Source organism: Phacochoerus africanus, chromosome 11 (genome assembly GCF_016906955.1).
Source record: "Phacochoerus africanus isolate WHEZ1 chromosome 11, ROS_Pafr_v1, whole genome shotgun sequence".
NCBI classification, from domain to species: domain Eukaryota; kingdom Metazoa; phylum Chordata; class Mammalia; order Artiodactyla; family Suidae; genus Phacochoerus; species Phacochoerus africanus.
In genome coordinates, this window is record NC_062554.1 from 131,139,381 (window position 1) to 131,159,834 (window position 20,454).

The 20,454-nt window shown below is 44.4% G+C and overlaps 1 protein-coding gene and 1 long non-coding RNA gene across 9 annotated transcripts in view; one reads left to right on the plus strand and one right to left on the minus strand.

Annotated features, from left to right (window-relative positions):
* The window catches only part of RCOR3 (REST corepressor 3), a 57,236-nt gene extending 53,963 nt beyond the window's left edge, over window positions 1-3,273 (minus strand). For 4 of the 8 annotated variants that reach the window (XR_007130959.1, XM_047753975.1, XM_047753970.1 and 1 more), the window contains exons 1-2: window positions 2,898-3,272; window positions 2,433-2,489 (exon numbers count right to left, since the gene is read on the minus strand). Coding sequence is in view for 7 of the 8 variants with exons in the window: in XM_047753975.1 (XP_047609931.1) it covers window positions 2,433-2,489; window positions 2,898-3,066 (226 nt within the window). In the remaining variant the exon portion in view is untranslated. Of the gene's footprint in view, window positions 1-2,432; window positions 2,490-2,897 lie in introns of all 8 variants that reach the window. The other 4 variants (XM_047753976.1, XM_047753971.1, XM_047753973.1 and 1 more) reach the window with 2 other exon arrangements.
* Window positions 3,274-14,625: 11,352 nt separating this feature from the next.
* Window positions 14,626-20,454, plus strand: part of LOC125111851 (uncharacterized) — a 30,771-nt gene continuing 24,942 nt past the window's right edge. Inside the window, exon 1 of the long non-coding RNA XR_007130960.1 lies at window positions 14,626-15,297. This is a non-coding gene — a long non-coding RNA (uncharacterized LOC125111851). The remainder of the gene's footprint in view (window positions 15,298-20,454) is intronic.

Here is a 20,454-nt window from a genome sequence, read left to right on the forward strand (position 1 = left end):
CGAGCAGGGCAAGGGGATGAACCCACGTCCTTGTGGATACTAGTCGGGTTTATTACTGCTGAGCCACAACAGGAACTCCTGAAGTATTTTTAAAGTAAGGTAAGTACATTGTTTTTTTAGACCTAATGCTATTGCACAATTTTATATGCACTGGAAAAACAAAAAATTCATGTAACTTGCTTTGTGATATTTGCTTTATTGCAGTAGTCTAGAACCAAACCCACAATTATCTGAGGTATGCCTGAGGATGAATTTAAAGAAATTGACACTTGTCCTTATTCTAATAAAAAGCATAAGTAAATGAATTGAAAATATGACTTTAAAAATTGTAACACTTCGGTGATTTTTCCCCCCTCAAACATTCTACTTAGGCAAAATAAGCAAAGTATATCAAATAAGTTGGATAATCCAAATAATGGCCATGTGAAACCATCTAAAAAGTATTCTGCACGTTTAATGAATTATTTTTCAAACTTTAAAGCTTTTTTGTTTAAAGTTTATTCCAAAAACTGCTACAGTGATCAGGCAGTAGCATGAAGTCTGGCTCTTAAACACAAAACCCCTAATCAACTTGTGAACAGTTGTCTATAAAATATAAATGTGCCTAACAGGGCAAAAAGATAGGTATGTTTATTATGCTGCTGAGTTCTAATCTGGAAATAATTCCCAAAAAGCAGTACATCAAAGAAAGTCCCAAATTAGAAAGGTATAAATGTACACACAATCATTCTTCACAAAATTATGAAATTTAATCCTACTGACTGCTATTTGCCCACTCAAACAATCTTGGCAAGACTTTCACAAAATATTTTTATTTCTATTTTACAGCTAGGGAAACTGAGGCTCAGGGAGGGCCAGTGACTTGCTCAGAGCACAATACCAGCCAAGAAATTAACTGAGTCTATCTTTGGCTAAAGCAAGCTCTTTCCAAATGTCAAGCTAAAACCTGAGGCAGCTCAGTAATGTAAAAGTGCCATTCACCTACTAGCTACGTTAATACAGAAAACTAGTTTCACAACGTTTAAAATTATGTGAAGCCCTCCAGTATACACGGTTAGTTTTTGAATAAAATGTATTAACAGCCAAGTCATTTAGGAGGCAACAGAGTTTTAGTGAGCCATCTTGTATCAATTGTATGTATCCACTGAAAAGTCGTCTGCACTGACAATCCTTTTAACACTCATTATTTTACCCTCTCCCTTGGGACAACAGAAGCTGTCTGAACCCTAATATCTTTAAATGCTTAGTAAATAGCATGTTGCATTGCAGTGTGGGCAGGACAGGAAAATACCCATCTTGATACTCCACGGCCAAATAAACATGCTCTTCCCCCCAATAAAATACAAGTAAACCCTATTAGTATCTAATAGGGAATTTAAGAGTCGATAAAGACATAACATTATTATGAGTGGGCAATAAAAAAAAAAAAAACCTGCCAAGTGCAAGAAGAGAGACAGAGACAGAGAGACACACAGAGAGAAAGCCCCTACAAAGTCTGCCCAAAGGCTGAACTGAAGAGGGGCTGGGGTGGGGTGGGGAGAAGGAACCACGCTCCACTCCGGGAGGCTCCAACAAGGGCGCCTCCATATGCGGAACTCTCGCCCAATCCCCGTCCAGGCTGAAATCCCGTGACCGCCAGGGAGCCTGTTTGGAGAAAAGTAGACAGGGAGCCCGCAAGCTGGGCTGGCAGAGGACGCTGGAACCTGGCTGCTCGGGGAGAAAATGTCTCCTTGGCAGCTGCAGTCACTGTCCTGTGGTCTGACTTCCCAGGGCTGGCTCCGCAGCGAGGTGTGCCTCTGGCTTCCCCCCACCCCCTTCCCCCAATCCCTTTCGCTCCGCGGCTCCTACACTCCGCAGAGCTGTCGCCACCAAAGCTACACCACCTAGCCAAAAAGAAAGAAAAAAGAAAATCCCGGTGCGCGCCGGGCGGGCCGGGCTCGCCCACGGCTTTTGGCCGGTGACAGCAGCCCAGGGATCGTCGCCCCTGCGGAGCGCGGCCCTCCGCCCCTGGGGGCCGGCGGTGTGGCAATTGACATTTGCATGGTTCTTCCCTGCACAGCCCGCACACCCTCGCCTCCCGCTCTCGGCCCCGAAGCCGCTCCACCCCCGGCCTCCGACCCCCGAATCCGCCCAGGACTGGTCTTTCTCTGTTCACCTCGGGCTCAAGGGGCGGAAAGGTGATGCCATCAGCGGGCAAGTGGCCTCCAAAGGAACCATGTTAACCTTGCAATGCACACATCTGCCCACACGCCCTGTGTCACGGCCCTGCCAAGCGTGACAGCCTCCCCGCCAGAGATGCCTGCCCATCCCAGCCCCGCATCTCCTCCCAACCGCACACCCGGACCCCCAACCCCGCCCGCCCGCCACCCCTTCCACCCTAAACCAATCCCAGAAAAGGGGAGACAGGATTTTGCTTAAGCAAACAGATCTACCTGGATCAAATTCAGGGATCCGAGCTTGGTATTCGGCTCCGACTCTCATCCCAACATCTGCAAAGCAATGCCAAAAAAGAAAGGGGGGGGGGGAGAAAGAGAAAAGAAAGAAGAAAAAGAAAAAGGAAGAGACACTTAATAAAATATGAAAATTGCTGGAGGGAGCAAAGAAGCGGCGGGTGGATGGGAAGATATTAACTCCGGGCACTCCGGGAGATGGCAGCGGATGGGGGCGGGGGGCGGGGGGGGGGACGAGGGCGGAGGATTGGTTGAGGGCGGAGGGACGGGGGTCGCGGGGGGTGCTGCTGCACTGCACCGGGAGTTCGAGGCTACCGCAGCGCCCGGGCTCCGAGGGGAGGGAGGGCGGGAGCGCGGCGAGGGGAGGGGAGGAGAGGAGGGGAGGGGGCTGGGGGAGGGGAGGAGGGAGGGGGGCAGGCGGGCTGGCGGGGAGGAGTTCGAGGCTACCACCGTGCTCGTCGTCGCTGCTGCAGCCGCTCTCGGGCTCCGAGAAGTGCAGCCCGCCGTTGGTGGACGAGGCGCCACTGCCACCGCCGCCCGCTGGGCTCTTGGCGCTGCCGTTGGCCGATCGGTTCTTCCCCAGTAACTCAGGCCCTTTCTCCATCATGCCGGGCATGGTAGAAGAGGGGAGGGGGAAAGGTGAGGGGAAGAGGTTGGCGTCAGGGTGAAGGGGGAGACGGCTTACGAGCGCGGGCGGGAGGGAAAGGAGGAGGAGGAGACGGCCGCGGCGGCAGCGGCGGAGGAGGAGGGTGTTAATATGGAGCCGCCATAACCGCTCCGGTCCGGCAGTAGCGCAGACGCCTCACAACAACCCGCCCCGGCCCCGCCTCCCTGCCTCCCCCCGCCCCCCGCCCGCCGCCCGTCCCGCGCAGTCCCCGGCGCCCCTCTCGGCAGCGCCGCGCTCTACGCCGCCGCCGGTATCACTCCGCCCCGCAGGGAGGTTCCGGCCGCCCGGCGGGGGGCAAGGCGGGGGCGGGGGCGGGGGGAGCGCGCCGGGAGGGGGAGGGGCGGGGAAGTCCCGCTCGCCGCCGGGCCGGGCCACCCCCGCCGAGCGCTGAGAGAAGCGCCGCAGAGGCGCGGCCGCCTCCCGGGCTGCCTTCCTAGGGGGCGCTGCGGAGCGCAGGCGGAGGCGAGGGAGCCGGGACTCTTTGCCCTCTCGGGGCGGAAGGAACGCGGCGGGCCTGAGAAAGGGCTGGCGCGGTCTGAAGCGCTAGCGCCGGGGAGCAGCCCCCCTCTTTCCGAGGGAGCTGCGCGGCCGGCGGCCGGCCCGGCCTAGGCGGGAGCGCGGCCCTTTGGCGATGCTGCGGCCGGCCGGCTGCTCGGTTTCGGGCTCCTCCGCTAGCGTCGAGCTGGAGTCGCGCGCCGGCCCGCTGTGGGGTCGGGCCGAGGAAGCCGGCAGCCCTCGGCGTCCGAGGCCCAGCCGGCCCGAGAAGTAGGCTCGGTCCTAGCTGGACGCTGCAGGTTCTGACCTCGAATCGGGGGCCTGATTCCTTCAAGAGCCTGAGGGCGAAGAGACGAGAAGGCGGCTGCATTTTGCTGAATGGTGGTGGTGTTTTGGGTTTTTTTTTTTTAATCCTTTCTCCCCCATTTTCCTTTTTACACTTTTTTTCTTAAAAAAATTTTTTTTTTGGTCTTTGCTCTTTATTCGTTGGAGTGAATGCTGTCAGTGGCGAAATAAAATTAGGAAGGGGTCCTTGCCCGGTTGGCGCCTTCTCTGCGCGCTGACCTGCGGTCGAGGCTTGGGGCAGAGCTCGGTGGAGGGCGGAGGCCGCAAGTAGAGGTGAGGCCGGAGCGGCAGGCTGGCAGGCTTTCCAGCCTGGCAGGAGCTGTGCTCGGCGATGCTTTTGTGAATTACATTAGGCGGAGGAATAGGACCCGCATCTTTCATTCACCAGAGTTGAGGATGTCCGCTCTGTGCCAGCCTGCCTGGCTCTGGGGGCTTCTTAGAGTTTTTTTCATTTTCTGTTTTTGGAGGGTTTCGTTTTTGCTCATCAGTAAGTAGAAGTGAGGACGTCTTGTGAACATCCAATGTGCAGATGTCTGCACAGCGGTATTTGGGGTCCACAGTAAGGTATTCTTCAAACACTTAGAGATTGTTTCTTTTACAGGACCATGCAGATTGGATCAAACCAGAAATAAGGCTCTCTGTCCAGAAAAAGCCTTCACTGAAAGAAATAACGTGCTTAAGGAAGGAACGTATAAGTCAGGAATTGAGCCAAGAAAAGCCTGCGAAGTAAATATTTGGCAGGGTCCCAGTCTGAAGGGGAAAGTCTCCCGAGCAGGTACAAAACCTATCTGGATCTGGTAGTGGAGGTAGTTTCATCTCTATCAAAGCCTGATATGATTCCATTAAATGCTGAATCATACAATTAAACTTTTTAATGATCCCTTTTCTTAACAAATACAATTCTGAACGTTAATTTAATTTCCATATAGGTTTTTGGGTCTTTTTTAACAAGGAGAAAACATCTTAGCCAAATGAAATGAATAGTCATTTCCCTTGATAGTTATATTTTCTTTGTGGATGAATACATCAGTGTTTTGGTTTTTTTACAGAAGTTCTTTTTTGGGCGGGGGGCGGGGCAGGCACCCGCAGCATATGGAGATTCCCAGGCTAGGGGTCGAATCAGAGCCGCCTGCAACCTACACAACAGCTCTGGGCAATGCCAGATCCTTAACCCACAGAGCCAGGCCAGCGATTGAACCCGCAACCTCATGGTCCCTAGTTAGATTCGTTTCTGCTGCACCAGGAAGGGAACTCCTATACAGAAGTTCTAAGGATCATGATTCATGGTTCTGTAACACAAAGACCAGACCTGAACTGAGTGAATTCACAAAGAAAAATATTCCTCTGAGGCCAGTTGATCAGCCAGCTTTTTTTTTTTTTCCATTTTTTAAAGTTTTATTGAAGTACAATTGATTTACATCAGCCAGCTTTTTCACATCCCAACTTTGCAACACCTTCCAGCCACTTATTTACAGAAAGGAATTTCTGCATAATAGATCAAGGACCAAAACACTGTGAAGATCTGGGGACTTCTGTAACTTCTGTTTATTAGTAAAACTTAAAGTGAGACTACTCCACGCTTTGCTTGAGTACAGCATAGAAGGCAGAGCAGGAAAGATTGCATTTCACTTGGGAGAAGAGGTTTGGGGTATGGCATTTTAAAAGAAGAAAGCAAGTTTCTGTTTTGCCCCTGAGGAGAAACATGAAGAATAATAGGCCTTAAAATGGTATCCCACAGTTAGCAAGGACAGTATTGAAAAGGAAAAGGCCTAAGGGGAAGGTCTGTAAGGGGTTAGAGGAAGAAAAGATGAATCTGGACAAGGAAGAAAAAAGTTTTAAAGGGTTAATGTCTAGTGATGCAGAGTCATGAGAAAGGTTTAAGAAAAGGCCTTTGGATTTTTTAACTAGAAAATGTGGATTATTTTGTATGGTTGCTTTTTTTCCTGTATTAAAATGTTTTAATATTATTTTCATTGTATTTTAAATTTGGAGTGGCTAATGTATTTTCATAGTTCCAAAATCAAACAATACAAGAAGATATAGTTCACTATTGTACTGAATATCCCAGTGAACAAAAAGTCAAGAGAAAAATGTATAAAGATTAGGAAAAATATATATATAAATCTGTTATTTGGAGAAAGCATGATAGTTTCTAAATAAAATTGTAGTTTATGAACTATTAGTGTTATAATGAATTTAAAAAGTGGCTGGATACTGTCAGTATATAAAGATCAGTTATTTTTTTACAGCAGCACTTAACAATTAGAAAAGGATTTTTTGTTTTGTTTTGTTTTGAGGGCTGCGCCCTCGGCATATGGAGGTTCCCAGTCTGGGGGTCTAGTTGGAGCTACAGCTGCCGGCCCATGCCACAGCCTCAGCAACATCAGATCTAAGCCTTGCCTGCTACCTACTGACCAAGGCCAGGGATGGAACCCACAACCTCATGGTTCCCAGTCGGATTCGTTTCCGCTGTACCATGACGGGAACTCCAAAAATGAATTTTTAAAGTGATACCAGATACAAATGCACCAAAAATTTGAAATACCTACTGTATTAGTTTCCTATGGCAGCTGTAACAAATTACCACAAACTTTGTAGCTTGAAATAAATTCATTCTCTCACAGTTCTGGAGGCCAGAATCCGAAATCAAAGTGTCAACAGGGCTATGCTCCCAGAAGCTTTAGGAGAGAATCTGTTCTTTGGCTTTTCCAATTTCTGGTTTCTGCTGGCATTCCTGGGCTTGAAGGCACAATCAGTTCATCTTCACGTTGCCTTCTCTGGGTGAGTCTTGAATTTCCTTCTTCCTCTATCATGTAAAGATCTCATGCTGGAGTTCGCTTTGTGACACAACGTAAATGAATCTGACTAGGAACCACGAGGTTTCGGGTTCGATCCCTGGCCTCTCTCTTTGGGGGTACCACCCAGCCCATTGCACTTAGAAATAAATCCTAATGAAAGATGTGGCTCAGGGTAATGAACCCGACTAGGATCCATGAGGATATGGGTTCAATCCCTAGCTTCAGTGGGGTTAAAGGATCCAGCACTGCCGTGAGCTGTGGTGAAGGTCGCGGACATGGGCTCACGTCCTGCGTTGCTGTGGCTCTGGCGTAGGCTGCCAGCCGTAACTCTGATTCAGAGCCTGGCCTGGAAACTTCCATATGCCACAGGTGCAGGATTAAAGAACACAAAAAAACCTCGAAGGGCTGCAAAGAGGAAAAGAAACCCATAAAAGAGACTGGGAAAAAGCAGAGCAATAAGAAGAGAACTAGGGCAGTGAATTTACCATCACCTCTGGGGGTTAGGATTTCAACCTGAATTTGGGGCAGGGGACATAAACATTCAGACCATAGCAGTATGTATGTATTTCCTAACACACACACACACACACACACACACACACGCACGCACGCACGCAGCTGTCTATACATGCTCCGCGCATTTCTCAGTATATAAGAACTGTCTACCCCAGGAGATGAGGTGTCAGACTTTGGGATGAAAGGGGGACTTTATCTCTTGAGTATTCTGTTCATGGTCGGATTCTTTTGCCATATGCATATATTATTGTTTTGAGGAAAAACAATAATGTTTAAAAAATGTTTAAAGAATCACTTAATAGACAAAACACAGATAATTATAGTTTGAAATAATAATATTAAGACAATGTAGAAGTAAAGTTACAGTTAATGGAAGAGGAAAGATGGAAAGAGGATATGGTATTATCCTCATTTTACAAAAGAAAAGAAATATAAGCAAGGGGGTGATTGTAGACTACATGTTAATCCACCACCTACAACAGGCACACAGGAAGGACCTGGTTATTCATATCCAGGCTCATAATGATTGTCTTTAGGACACCAGTTTGCTGAAGAGTTTGTTGATTTGCTCTTTTTCCTCCTTTATTTTTATTTTAGAAGTGCCTGTCTTGAAATAAGTGTCACTCTGAGACAGAGTCGGACAGCATGGCCAGGAGACTGTCCACTACTGAGACACTCCTGTTGGGCTAAATCTGGTGTGTGGGGGGGGACAGTCCAAACTTTTTCAACAGGGAGAAGGAGCCGTGGGTGGTGGTTTTTTTCTTACGCCGCACCTGCAGCATATGGAAGTCCCCAGGCTAGGAGTCTAATCAGAGCTACAGCTGCTGGCCTACACCACAGCCGTAGCAACATGGAATCCAAGCCACATCTGCGACCTACACCACAGCTCACGGCAACACTGGATCCTTAACCCGCTCAGCAAGGCCAGGGATGGAAACTTCATCCTCATGGATCCTAGCTGGGTTCATTTCCACTGAGCCACAATGAGAACTCCTGTTTTTGTTTTTGTTTTTTTTTTTTTAGAGCCACTGATCCCCAGTGGGGAGTGGAAGGAATCATGCACTCTTAAGAGCTGAAAGGAACTTTAAAGGGCTGATAACCCACTTTTCCTTTACCCCCTGGAATATATACCATTTCTGAAGCTAGTCTTAGAGCCTCCATTTAAACATGTACAGAGATAGGTAACTGCAACACAAAGTAGACTATTTTATAAATGTCTAAGGTTTAGAAAATATCTTTTTTGTACCCCCAAATTCAACTACATATAAGAAAACCTCTAAATACCACTCTCTTAAAGTGAAAATGTATTTCTTTTCATGTTAAAGATATCCAGAAGTAGGCAATCCTGGGCTGAAATGACAACTGCCATGAAGGTCTGTCTTTTGTCCCACCCCTCTGCCATTCCTAGAGTGTCACTTTGGCCCTCATGATCCGGAATGGCTGTTAGAGGGCCAGTCATCACAACCACACTGCTCACAGCAGGACAGAGGAAGAAGGGCACACCCATTCTTTTTAAGGAGCTTTTCTAGGAGTACTGCACACTATTTATGCTGGTATATCAATGTTCAGACCTTAGTCATATGGCCCACTACCCTCAAAGGAGGCTGGGAAATGTCCAAGTGCTCTGCTAAAAATCAGGGCCTTGTAGCTAAGGATGAAGGGAAAGAATGAGGACTGAGAGGCAGCTCGCAAGCTCTGTCACACTGCTGACAGCAGTTATGGAAACAGCAATATGTCCACTTCAGCTTCTCTCTTAAGATAAACATTCTCAGGCAAATCCAGTGATACTGTTTTCAGATCCTTCACCTTTTCGACTGTCCTATTAACATGCTCTAGTTTGTACCTAAAATGAGACACCCCCTACACCCAACTCTGAGATCTGATTGGGGCAAAATCTATTGGAAATCTTTTCACCCTTTTTCTTTACACCGTATTTTTTTTTATTAATCCATCCTAAAATTAGCTTTCATGACAACAATGTCACATGGTTCCTGAATCTGGAATCAGCTGCATCCTCTGGGATTTTACATTCGTTATGCTGTATCCTGGTCTCTCCCCATTTAGACTCCCTTAGATTTTTTTTAATTTTCTTCCCCCACACTTCCTCCTCAGTAAATTAATATAAAAGGATTGCCATTTAATTTCACCTGGCTTGTTTTAGCTTCTCTGAACTGTTTCAGAACTTTTTGAATTCTAACTTTCTTACCTAATATAACCATGTGACTTGGCTGTGGGCATTCATACCTGTGATAAATGAAATTTCTCTTTAAGGGCAGAAGTAGTGTCTTAATTTATATTCTCAGCATTGGGTACAGTGCCTGTGCATAATAGATGTTTGTATTTATCTTTCTCTTTCTGGCTTACTTCACTTAGTATGAGACTCTCTAGTTGCATCCATGTTGATGTAAATGGCATTATTTCATTCTTTTCCATGGCTGAGTAGTATTCCATTGTGTGTATGTTTCACATCTTATTAATCCATTCTTCTGTCACTGTCAATGGACATTTAGGTTGAGAAACATCTTTTTTTAAAAATGTATATATATAATATTTCTTTATTTCATGTAGTGTTTATGTTTGTTTGTAACACTTTGTTTTACCTGCAAACGACTCATATTAGACTAATGATTTATATTTAATGTTTAAATTTTCATAATTTTTCATTTTATTTAATATGTTATTTAAAATTTAATGCATTACTTAGTCTTACATTTTACTTTTATGAGTTAAAAACTTCAAAAAAAACTAGTATTTTAGTTGTTATTTGAGTTCAATATCTCAGTTCTACTATTAGTCATATCCTTTGGTATTGAAATGATTTTTTTTTTATCTTTATTTTGCCTTTTCTACGGCTGCTCCCAGGCTAGGGGTCCAGTTGGACCTGTAGCTGCCGGCCTACACCACAGCCACAGCGACGCAGGATCTGAGCTGAGTCTGCAACCTACACCACAGCTCACGGCAATGCCAGGTCGTCAACCCACTGAGCAAGGCCAGGGATTGAACCCGCAACCTCATGGTTGCTAGTCGGATTCATTAGCCACTGCACCACGACGGGAACTCCTGCAATAATTTTTTTTAAAGATGCAGTTCTCTCATAATATCATCTCTGATTACACCCTGAGAAACTATGGGTTTATTCAAGTAGCTTGGGCAGACCTGGTGATAATAACCACAATTAAAATTATGTATTTGACTCCCTCTATTGTGTCACAGCGCCCTTGAATATTTATAAAACAGCAAGTAATTTTCTTTCTTTCTTTTTTTTTTAACGGCTCCTCCTATGGCATATGGGACTTCCCATGTTGGGGGTTGAATAAGAGCTGCAGCTGCAGGCCTACACCACAGCCATGGCAACACAGGGTCTGAGCTGCATCTCTGACCAAAGCAGTTTGTGGCAATGCTGGATCCTTAACCCACCAAGCGAGGCCAGGGATTGAACCTTGCATCCTCACAGAGACAATGTCAGTTCCTTAACCTGCTGAGCCACGGCAGGAACTCAGGAAGTATCTCAATAACTCATTGTCCATGTCGATGTAAGAAATATTCCTTTCAGGTTTGTTGAGTGTTTGTTTAGTATGAGGAAGGACCTTAAAGCTGCTCCAACTCTGGATATTACAACAAAATTGAGTTGTGGACATTCCCAGGGACAGACTATTTTTCCCAAAGGTCCAGCCAGTCAGCTAGCGCTGTCTCATTTTCCATTAACTTCCACCGTGTCTAAAATTGAGAACCATCTGTAGTCCTTCTGCTATAATAATAATTTTGAAATTTAATATAAAGTCTCTACTTATAAAAATCACTTTAAAATTGTTTAAATCTCATTTAAAATGGAAAAACTCCATTTGATTATTTTCTTAGCATCTAACTCAAGCAGCTTACTCATGATCAAAATAAGGTCATGTATATGGAAGCAACATGTAAACTTAAAATGCTACACAAAAGAATCCAAGAGCTACGGTTAAAGACATGAAATATCCTCTTCTTCTCTTCCCCAAAGGGAAGCACCCTAAATCTGCTAACCTGTCTTAGTAGGTTTTCATTTCTAACCACATAAACTTTTGTTGTTGTTGTTTTTGTTTGCTTTGGAGGCCATAGATGTAGCATATGAAAGTTGCCAGGCTAGTGGTTGAATCAGAGCTACAGCTGCTGGCCTATGCCACAGCCACAGCAAACAGCAACACCAGATCTGAGCCTGGTCCATGACCTACACCACAGCTCATGGCCACAGTGGATCCTTAACCCACCGAGTAAGGCCAGGGATCGAAATGGCATCCTCATGGATACTAGTTGGGTTATTAACCTGCTGAGCCGCAGCAGGAGCTCCTGGATACTGTTTTTTGAAACACCATTAAATTGCAGGCAGAAATATAGCCCTACACTGACCCTTTAGATCAAACATGTCCTCATTCCAGGCTGGACACACCTCCTAGGCCTGCCTTACGAGTCTAGTTTTTAGAGAGCGGGTGTATTCTTGGCTCATTTCCTTTTTTCTCATTGTAGCATTAGGTCAGGCATGCGATCTTTCTCTGTAACTTTTCTTTGAAAGCACCAACAGAGTTAGCTTCACAATTATTTTAAATAATAGGGACTACTTAGCCCTCTTCCCTTTCACCACCAAGAAAAATATGCCAACTTTTAATGTTGGGAGAAGCTTCATTTCCTTAGTACTCATGGACAGAAATTATTTACACTTTTCAGAAACCCACTATCTACAGACTTCTAAGTAGCTTATTTGTAGTGAGAACTTTAAGAGGTTATGTTATACTTAGTTACTTCAAAACTCCTTTTCTATAGCAGAGGCTACTAAATTAGCATTATTACAGCATCGAATCTTGGAGCATCCCACTTAACAGTGACTTGTTCTTGATCCACTCACTCTCACTACACCATCTTTGAGCATAAGGCCGTTTATCTGGATAATGAACAGTTGAGGGGAATAGCATTTATGTGACTAATAATTGAAGAAAGAACAGTTGAAGGAAACTTTTTCACCTTGCATCATACTAAGAATTGGGGAGTTTAAGCCAATCGCTTGAGCTCTGCATAAATGACTGGAAAATTCAAGTACATATTGATTAAATCCCTGCTTAAAGTTATCCCATAATAAATATGAATTGTACTATACATTGTTCGCTGAATAGAAAATATTTATTGAATGCATACTGTGTGCCAAGTACCACTCTTAGTAGATATCCCTGTTCTTGTCGAGGTTACATTTTAGAAACGGGAGGACAATGAATAATAAACAAATGTAAAATATATATACACAAAATATTATATATAGTGTATGTATATTTATATGTATACATATTAGGATGCATAATATACATGATGTATTAGAATGTGATTTATGCTGTAGAAAAAAATTTTTTTATTTTTTATTTTTATTTTTTTGCTTTTTTAGGGTCACACCCATGGCCTTTAGAAGTTCCCCTGAGGCTAGGGGTCTAATCAGAGATACAGCTGTCGGCCTACACCACAGCCACAGCAACACAGGATCTGAGCCTCGTCTGTGACCTACTGCACAGCTCACGGCAACACCAGATCCTTAACCCACTGAGTGAGGCCAGGGATCGAACCGGCAACTTCATGGTTCCTAGTGGGATTTGTTTCCACTGCTCCACAACTGGAACTCCAGAAAACAAATTTTAAGTAGGACATGATAAGGGGCTTTGAGAATTCTAAAAGTGTATAGTTTTCAATTTTATATAGGATGTTCAGAGTGAGTCTAGCAAGCTAGTTGAATTTGAGAAGATTCAAAGAAGTGAGTCATGAAGATACCAGGGAAAGAACATTCCTGGCAGAGGAAACGGCTGTGCAAAGGCCTCAAGAGGATCGCAAGACTGGCATTTTCAGGGAAGAGCCAGGAAGCCAGGATGGCTTGAGTGGAGGATGAGAGGAAGAGAGCAGGAGAGGAGCTCAGAGAATAGGGTGGAGGGTGGTTGTGGAACAAGATCCTGGAGAATCATGGGGTTTTTTTCATAAGGACTTTGTCTTTTTTACTCCTAGTGAAATGGGGAAACATTGGAGGGTTTTGATTGGAGGAGTGATGTGATCAGTTTTATGTTTTATTTATTTATTTATTTATTTATTTATTTTTGCTATTTCTTGGGCCGCTTCTGCGGCATATGGAGGTTCCCAGGCTAGGGGTTGAATCGGAGCTGTAGCCACCGGCCTACGCCAGAGCCACAGCAACGCGGGATCCGAGCCACGTCTGCAACCTACACCACAGCTCACGGCAATGCCGGATCGTTAACCCACTGAGCAAGGGCAGGGACCGAACCTGCAACCTCATGGTTCCTAGTCAGATTCGTTACCATTGCGCCACGACGGGAACTCCTATTTTTTTCATTTTAGTGCCATACCCACGGCGTATGGACGTCCCAGGCTAGGGGTGGAATCAGAGCTGTAGCCCCTGGCCTATGCCACATCCAAGCCATGTCTGCAACCTACGCCACAGCTCATGGCCACACCAGATCCCCAACCCACTGGACGAGGCCAGGGATCCAACCTGTGTCCTCATGGATACTAGTCAGGTTTGTTTCTGCTGAACCACAGCAGAACTCTGGTTTTATATTTTTAAGGGGCCACAGTGGCGTCCATGTTGAGAACCCTGTACAGAGCAAGGGTAAACATCACAAGGCTGTAGGAAGCTCCTGCAGAGATCAGGGCAGAGCTGGTGGTACCTCTGACCAGGATGACAGCAGTGGAGTTATCAGTTGGATGCTGAATAAGCTTTTGTTTTGTTTTGTTTTGCGTTTGGTTTGGTTGGGGTTTTTTTGTTTGTTTGTTTTTTAGGGCTGCACCTGTGACATATGGAGGTTCTCATGCTAGGGCTTGAATTAGAGCTGCAGCTGGCCATAACCACAGCAACATGGGATCTGAGCCACATCTGTGACCTATAGATGGCAACACCAGATCTTTAACCCACTGAACGAGGCCAGGGATCGAACCTGCATCCTCATGGATACTGGTTGGGTTCATTACTGCCAAGCCACAGTGGGAACTCCCGAATAAGTTTTGAAGATACAGCCATTGTGATTGTTATGAGACATGATGGAGGCAGTGAATCAAAAATAATTCCAGGAGTTCCCGTCGTGGCGCAGTGGTTAACAAATCCGACTAGGAACCATGAGGTTGCAGGTTCGGTCCCTGCCCTTGCTCAGTGGGTTAACGATCCGGCGTTGCCATGAGCTGTGGTGTAGGTTGCAGACGCGGCTCGGATCCTGCGTTGCTGTGGCTGTGGCGTAGGCCGGTGGCTGCAGCTCCGATTGGACCCCTAGCCTGGGAACCTCCATATGCCGTGGGAGCGGCCCAAGAAAAGGCAAGAAAAGACAAACAAACAAACAAAAAATAATAATAATTCCTAAGTGTTTATCTGAGCAAGTGAAAACATGAAAATGTTATCAACTGAGGTGGGGGAGGCTAGAGGTGGAGTAGGTTTGGGGAAGTTATGGTCTTGTTGAGTTTGAGGTACCTATTAAATACCTGTGAGATATTCAAGTTGAGATGTGGAGCAGACAGGTATACAAGTCTGGAGAGATGCCTAGTCTTAGTCTATAAATTTGAGACATGTAATTTGCAGGGCCCAGTGCAACATGAAAAGGAGAGCCCCTTGTTAAACTATTAAGAATTTTCAAGATTGTGACAGCAGAGCATTAACAAAGTATGGGGTTCTCCTTAGGGAGACGTGCGTTGTGCACCCATGAAACTGACCTTGTTTGGGAGTCATGGACACATGCATGATATTTAAAGCCATGAGATTGGATGAGATCATCAAAGGAATGAGATCATCAAAGGATGGAGAAGAGGACCAGGTACTGACCTCTGGGGCGCCCTGGGATGAAGAGATGGAGGAGAAGGGGAGAACCCAGCCCAATAAAATGAAAGGTGGGAGGAAAACCAGGACATGCCCTGTCCTGGAAGCCAAGAGAGAAGGTGGAGGTGGGGAGGACCACCAGCTTCATCGAATGCTGCTGGGCCGTTAACCTGAGGACAGGGAACCACCAGCTGGCTCTAGCAACGGGTAAGCTTTCAGCAACAATACATTGTAATATGTTAATAAGAAGCTGGGCAAAACTACTGAGAGTATTACGAACCACACAATGTAATTATTGAAAATAATTTTTTGATACTACGTGGCAATAGACATGGCCTATATTCCACATTTATAAAACCTCCCCTGAAATAGAGCCCATTCCAGTAAGTCACCATTATGTGAGTAAATTATTTTGGTAGATTTGGGGCATATAAAGTAATAATACGTTTTAAATGAGGTCAGAAGAGGATTTCCTGAAGCTTTCCCAGTTTTAGGGGGAGAGTAAGTTTCTTGGCCAATATCAGGTATTTATAAGGTCCCCCGAAACCTTATCTGAAAACAACATTTTATTAACATTTTTGAATTCCTCAGATCATGGACATGGAGGACAGACTTGTGTTTGCCAGGGGGAGGGGGAAACAGGGGAACTGACAGGGAGTTTGGGGTTGGTGGATGCAGACTGTTACCTTTGGAATGGGTGGGTGATGGGGTGCTGGTACAGCACAGGGAACTGGACCCTGTCTCAGGTAAGAACCTTATGGGGGAAAAAAACAAAAAAAAGGCATAGGTGGCTGGGTCACTCTGCTGTACAGCAGAAACTGAAGGAACATTGTAACAGAAATCAACTGTACTGTAACAAAAATTTTAAAAGTCAATCAAATATTAAAAAAATTTTAAATACTAATTATCCCCCTTTCTTAGTTTCTGTTGCATTTGTCATCATATTATCTCAAAAAATATTGGTAAGAGGCTGTTTATGGAAGGGCTTTGAAACTATAGTAAAAATTTTTAAATAAAACTTTAAAAAGTCTCCATACAAAAACAATTAAAAAAATACAGAAGTTAACAAAAAAAATGGCAAATCAACTATAATGGAAAAAAATAAAAACCTTAAAAATAAATAAATAAATAAATAAAAACAATAAAAACAAAAAAGGTCTTACTTAACTCTCTGGGTTACAGAATGTTTTTATGAAAAACCCTACAAAAGAGTTTTAATCAAAAGAAGCTTGTTAAAACTTTTTAGTCTTAGCGTACAATGTATTAAATGCATAAGAACCTGTAACAGGTAAAGCTTTGTTCTTGAATAGCTCCCTGGATGCCTGCAGATTTGATACATAAAGTTATCTTAAGTCCAAGGTTGGGAAGACTTTTTTCCTGTCTTTTTGCCATTTCTTGGGCCGCTCCCGTGGCATATGGAGGTTCCCAGGCTAGGGGTCCAATCGGAGCTGTAGCCACTGGCCTACGCCAGAGCCACAGCAACGCAGGATCAGAGCTGTGTCTGTGACCTACACCACAGCTCACGGCAACGCCAGATCCTTAACTGCCTGAGCAAGGCCGGGGATCAAACCCACAACCTCATGGTTCCTCGTCAGATTTGTTAACCACTGCGCCACGACAGGAACTCCAGAACTCTCTCTTCTCTACATTCCCTTCCCGGAAATAGGGCCTGCCCCAGACCCTCTCGGACTCATCTGTAGCTTGCTCATGTGTCCCAGATTGCAGTTCCTCTGCTATTCCATAATCTCGTCTCTGTGCGTTTACCTCTCTATTTAGGTTGACAAGTAAATTCAGTGAGCATCTAAGATTATCCTCTTCCTGTCTTTTTCTAACGTCTTCAGAATTCATTTCCACATTTACTCCAGATTTTTGCCAGCATAAATTCGCAACGTCTTGCGATTATTAGGAGCTAAATTCCTTTTCTTCTTGCTTAAATTTGTAATTATCTCTCAGGGAATTTCTTGCGTTGCCAGGTATTGTCTGATTCTAACTCAGCATCATCCCTGCCCTTCTAAGAGCTCCCTTGTGTTACAATACCCAGAATCTACAAACTACGTTTCCCAGAACTCCTTGCCAGCAGAGTGATGGTTTTGATTCTTCCAATAAGAGTGATTTATGATAGATTTTGGAAAGGTGGAAGACAGCAGGAATCATTATTGTTCAACTTCAGCAAGCAGGCATGTGGTCTTCAGCAGGCCTCAGATGTAAGATTTTGCAGTGGCTTCTAGGCTCTCTGCTGAGCTCCATCTGCTTTGTGCACTAGGCTGTTGAGATCACTGGTAGCAGTTTCCTGTGATTCCTGCAGTTTTCTGATGTCCAGAGGTAACTGATGGCCTTCCCTGTCCACTGCCCTCTTCAGTGCTTTCAAAAGTTTTGTAGGAGTTCCCACTGTGGCACAGTGGGTTAAGAATCTGACCACAGTGGCTCAGATCACTGCAGAGGTGCGGATTCAATCCCCAGTCTGGTTCAGTGGGTTAAAGGATCTGGTGTTTCCGCAGCTGCAGCATAGGTCACAGCTGCAGCTGGAATTCAGTCCCTGGCCTGGGAACTTCCATGTGCTACAGGTGTGCTCCCACCCTTCCAAAAAAAGTTTTGTAAACACTTAATTCCTTTTGTTAATACTTTCCTTAAATGCCTAGAGTGGTTTCTGATTCCTGACTACAGACTGATAGAATATGATCTGACTCTAGCTACTGACAACTGTTGAGGTATGGTCACCAATCAGAGCAGATGCTAAGCTAATCAATATAGATTCCAGGTATGAGCAACCAGTCCAGCTTCACTGGTAGTTCCAGCTGATGGCTTATAAACATTTGGAGACGGGGAGAGCATGGCAGCTCTTGTGCCCCTTCCCACAGATCCTGCCTTTGGCATCTCTTTCATCTGGCTGTTACTGAATTAGATCCTTTTATAACAAACTGGTAATCTGGTAAGTGAAATGGTTCTCTGAGTTCTCTGAGCTGTTCTAATAAATCAGTCAAGCCCAAAGAGGGGGTTGTGGGAAGTGCTGATCTAGAGCTGGTTGGTCAAAAGCACAGGTACAATTTAGACTTTCTATTGGCATTTGAAGTGGGGGCAGTCTTGTGCAACTGAGCTCAACCTGTGGGATCCGATACCATCTCCAGGTAGATAATGTTAAGAATTGAGTTAAATTTGTGGGACACCTGGTTAGTGTCTGCCGAGAATTGGAGACTTGCTTGGTGTTGAGAAAAACAAAACTAAACACATTTCAGCTGATAAAAGAGATGTAGTGGGAGTGGGGATTGAAAGTGTTCCAGATCTTCTAATATAGTTCTCCAATTTCAATTACAGGGTTTCAGTTTTTCTTTTCTCTCTCTCTCTCTTTTTTTTTTTTTTTTTGGCCACCCACATGATATGTGGAGGTTCCCATGCCAGGGAGTGAACCCGCACCACAGCAGTAATCCAAGCCACAGCAGCGACAACACTGGATCCTTAACCTGCTGAGCCACCAGGCAACTCCAGCTTCAGTTTTTCTTGATCAGTGCCCTATTTTGCATACCCGAAAGAGAGCAAGGCCTTAGGCTTACTAGTGTCAGAATTCAGTAAGTTTAGGGGTCTGATTTTGCATTTATTTTCCAGCTTTCTTAATCCCGTGGTTTCAAAAAAGCATGGATTAAGCATGGATTTCACAGTGACAGAAGCCATAAATTTAGGAATCTAAGCAGTCATTCTTCTACTTTAAGCTTTCCAGGACAACTAGAAAAGCTACCCCACGCCACTGTCCTTGAGTTCCTCAGAACCTTCGGAGTGCTCTGTGGCTATAGCCACTTAGTTGCCACTGCCTATAATGGCACTTTATTTCAGGTCAGTCACCACAGGTGGCAATTTAGTTAGCTCTTTGGCGACTAAGTCCCGTGGACTACCAGGTCACATCACTCAATACTAACTGGATTTTCTGTACCTTCAGCTCCAGTTACATCATGTAACTAACCTATGAATCCCCTCTCCATTTCCCTGAGGTTCTTTTGCCTACAACCATGTCTTACCAACGTCCGTATCATCATTCTCAATTGCAAGTTTCAGAAACTGGCAGTTCTCAGAAGAGAAGGAATATATTGAAAGTATGTCACGTGGTTCACGACATCTCTAGGCTAAAAAGACTAGAACAAGGCATCGCCAGGTAGCTGCCTCTAGGATCATACCTGCCATACCTGGTCACAGGGCCCTTGAGCATTATCACTAAACTTCCATGCTGTGGTCCAAGCTGACTCCTCCAGCTCCTTTGATCACATGTGCATTTGGACCAGCAGAAAGGAAGGCGAGGAAGTGGAGGGCTGCCCCTTTTCATGTCCGCACGTTATTTCCATTTACATCCCATTGGTCAGAATGTCCGCTCTAAAAATGGATAGGATAAGTGATTCCTTCCAAGAAACCATTTTAACTTCTGGTTAAAATTTTGAGGTCTTATTATTACAGAAAAAAAGGGGAGAAAGCTATGGAGCTGTGGGGTTTTTTTCTACCACAAGTATCCTTTGTGGAAACAAAAGTATTTAAGAAAGTATTCTAGCGAAATGGAATTTAAATCAGAATAAAACCTCAAGTTGGGGAAGACATAAAACACAAGAAATAAAGTCTAGTATTTAATTCAATAAAACATGTATAAGCCAAAATATGCTAGTTCAAAGTATAACACAATGGGTAAGAAAGAATTCTTTAAATAGGGAAAAAAACTATTCTTGATTATCTTTTACCTAGGTTCATCAATTATTAATATAAAATATGTTTATTTTTATGTTTTTGCTTTTTAAGTTATAGTTTATTTACAACATTGTGCCAATTTCTGCTGTACAGTAAAATTAAACCATAAAGATGTACTGAAGGTGTCATTTCAGCAAACAGATGAATGACTTGAATTTTGGTTAACAGAGAAATGGAAATAAAAACGCTTATAAAAATGTAAACAAAACTATTAGAGAATTCTTTGTGAAGATCCATATCACCAGGAGTAATGAGAACAATGAAAACAGGCAATTCAGCAAAATAAAGGAAAGGGGCAGGGAGGAAAACAATAAGAAAACATGATAAACATAATGAGTTTATTAAGGACTCTGAACTCGGGACAGTCGAATGAGATGGTTAAGCTTGTGGGCTCTGAGATCAGATTTAATGGTTTCACTATTTACTAGCTGAGTGACTAAGTCAAATTGCTCAAATTCCCTGGGCCTCAACTTCTTTTTCTTAAAAAGGGACTATTGCCTCATGTGGGGTATTGTGACATTTAAATGAGTTAATATATGTAAAGTGCTTAGTACAGTGCCTAGCATTTGGAACGTGCAGGACAAATGTTAGTTTTTGTGGCAGACATTTACAGCAGTAGCCCCTCATTAATCATACCTCTGGGTA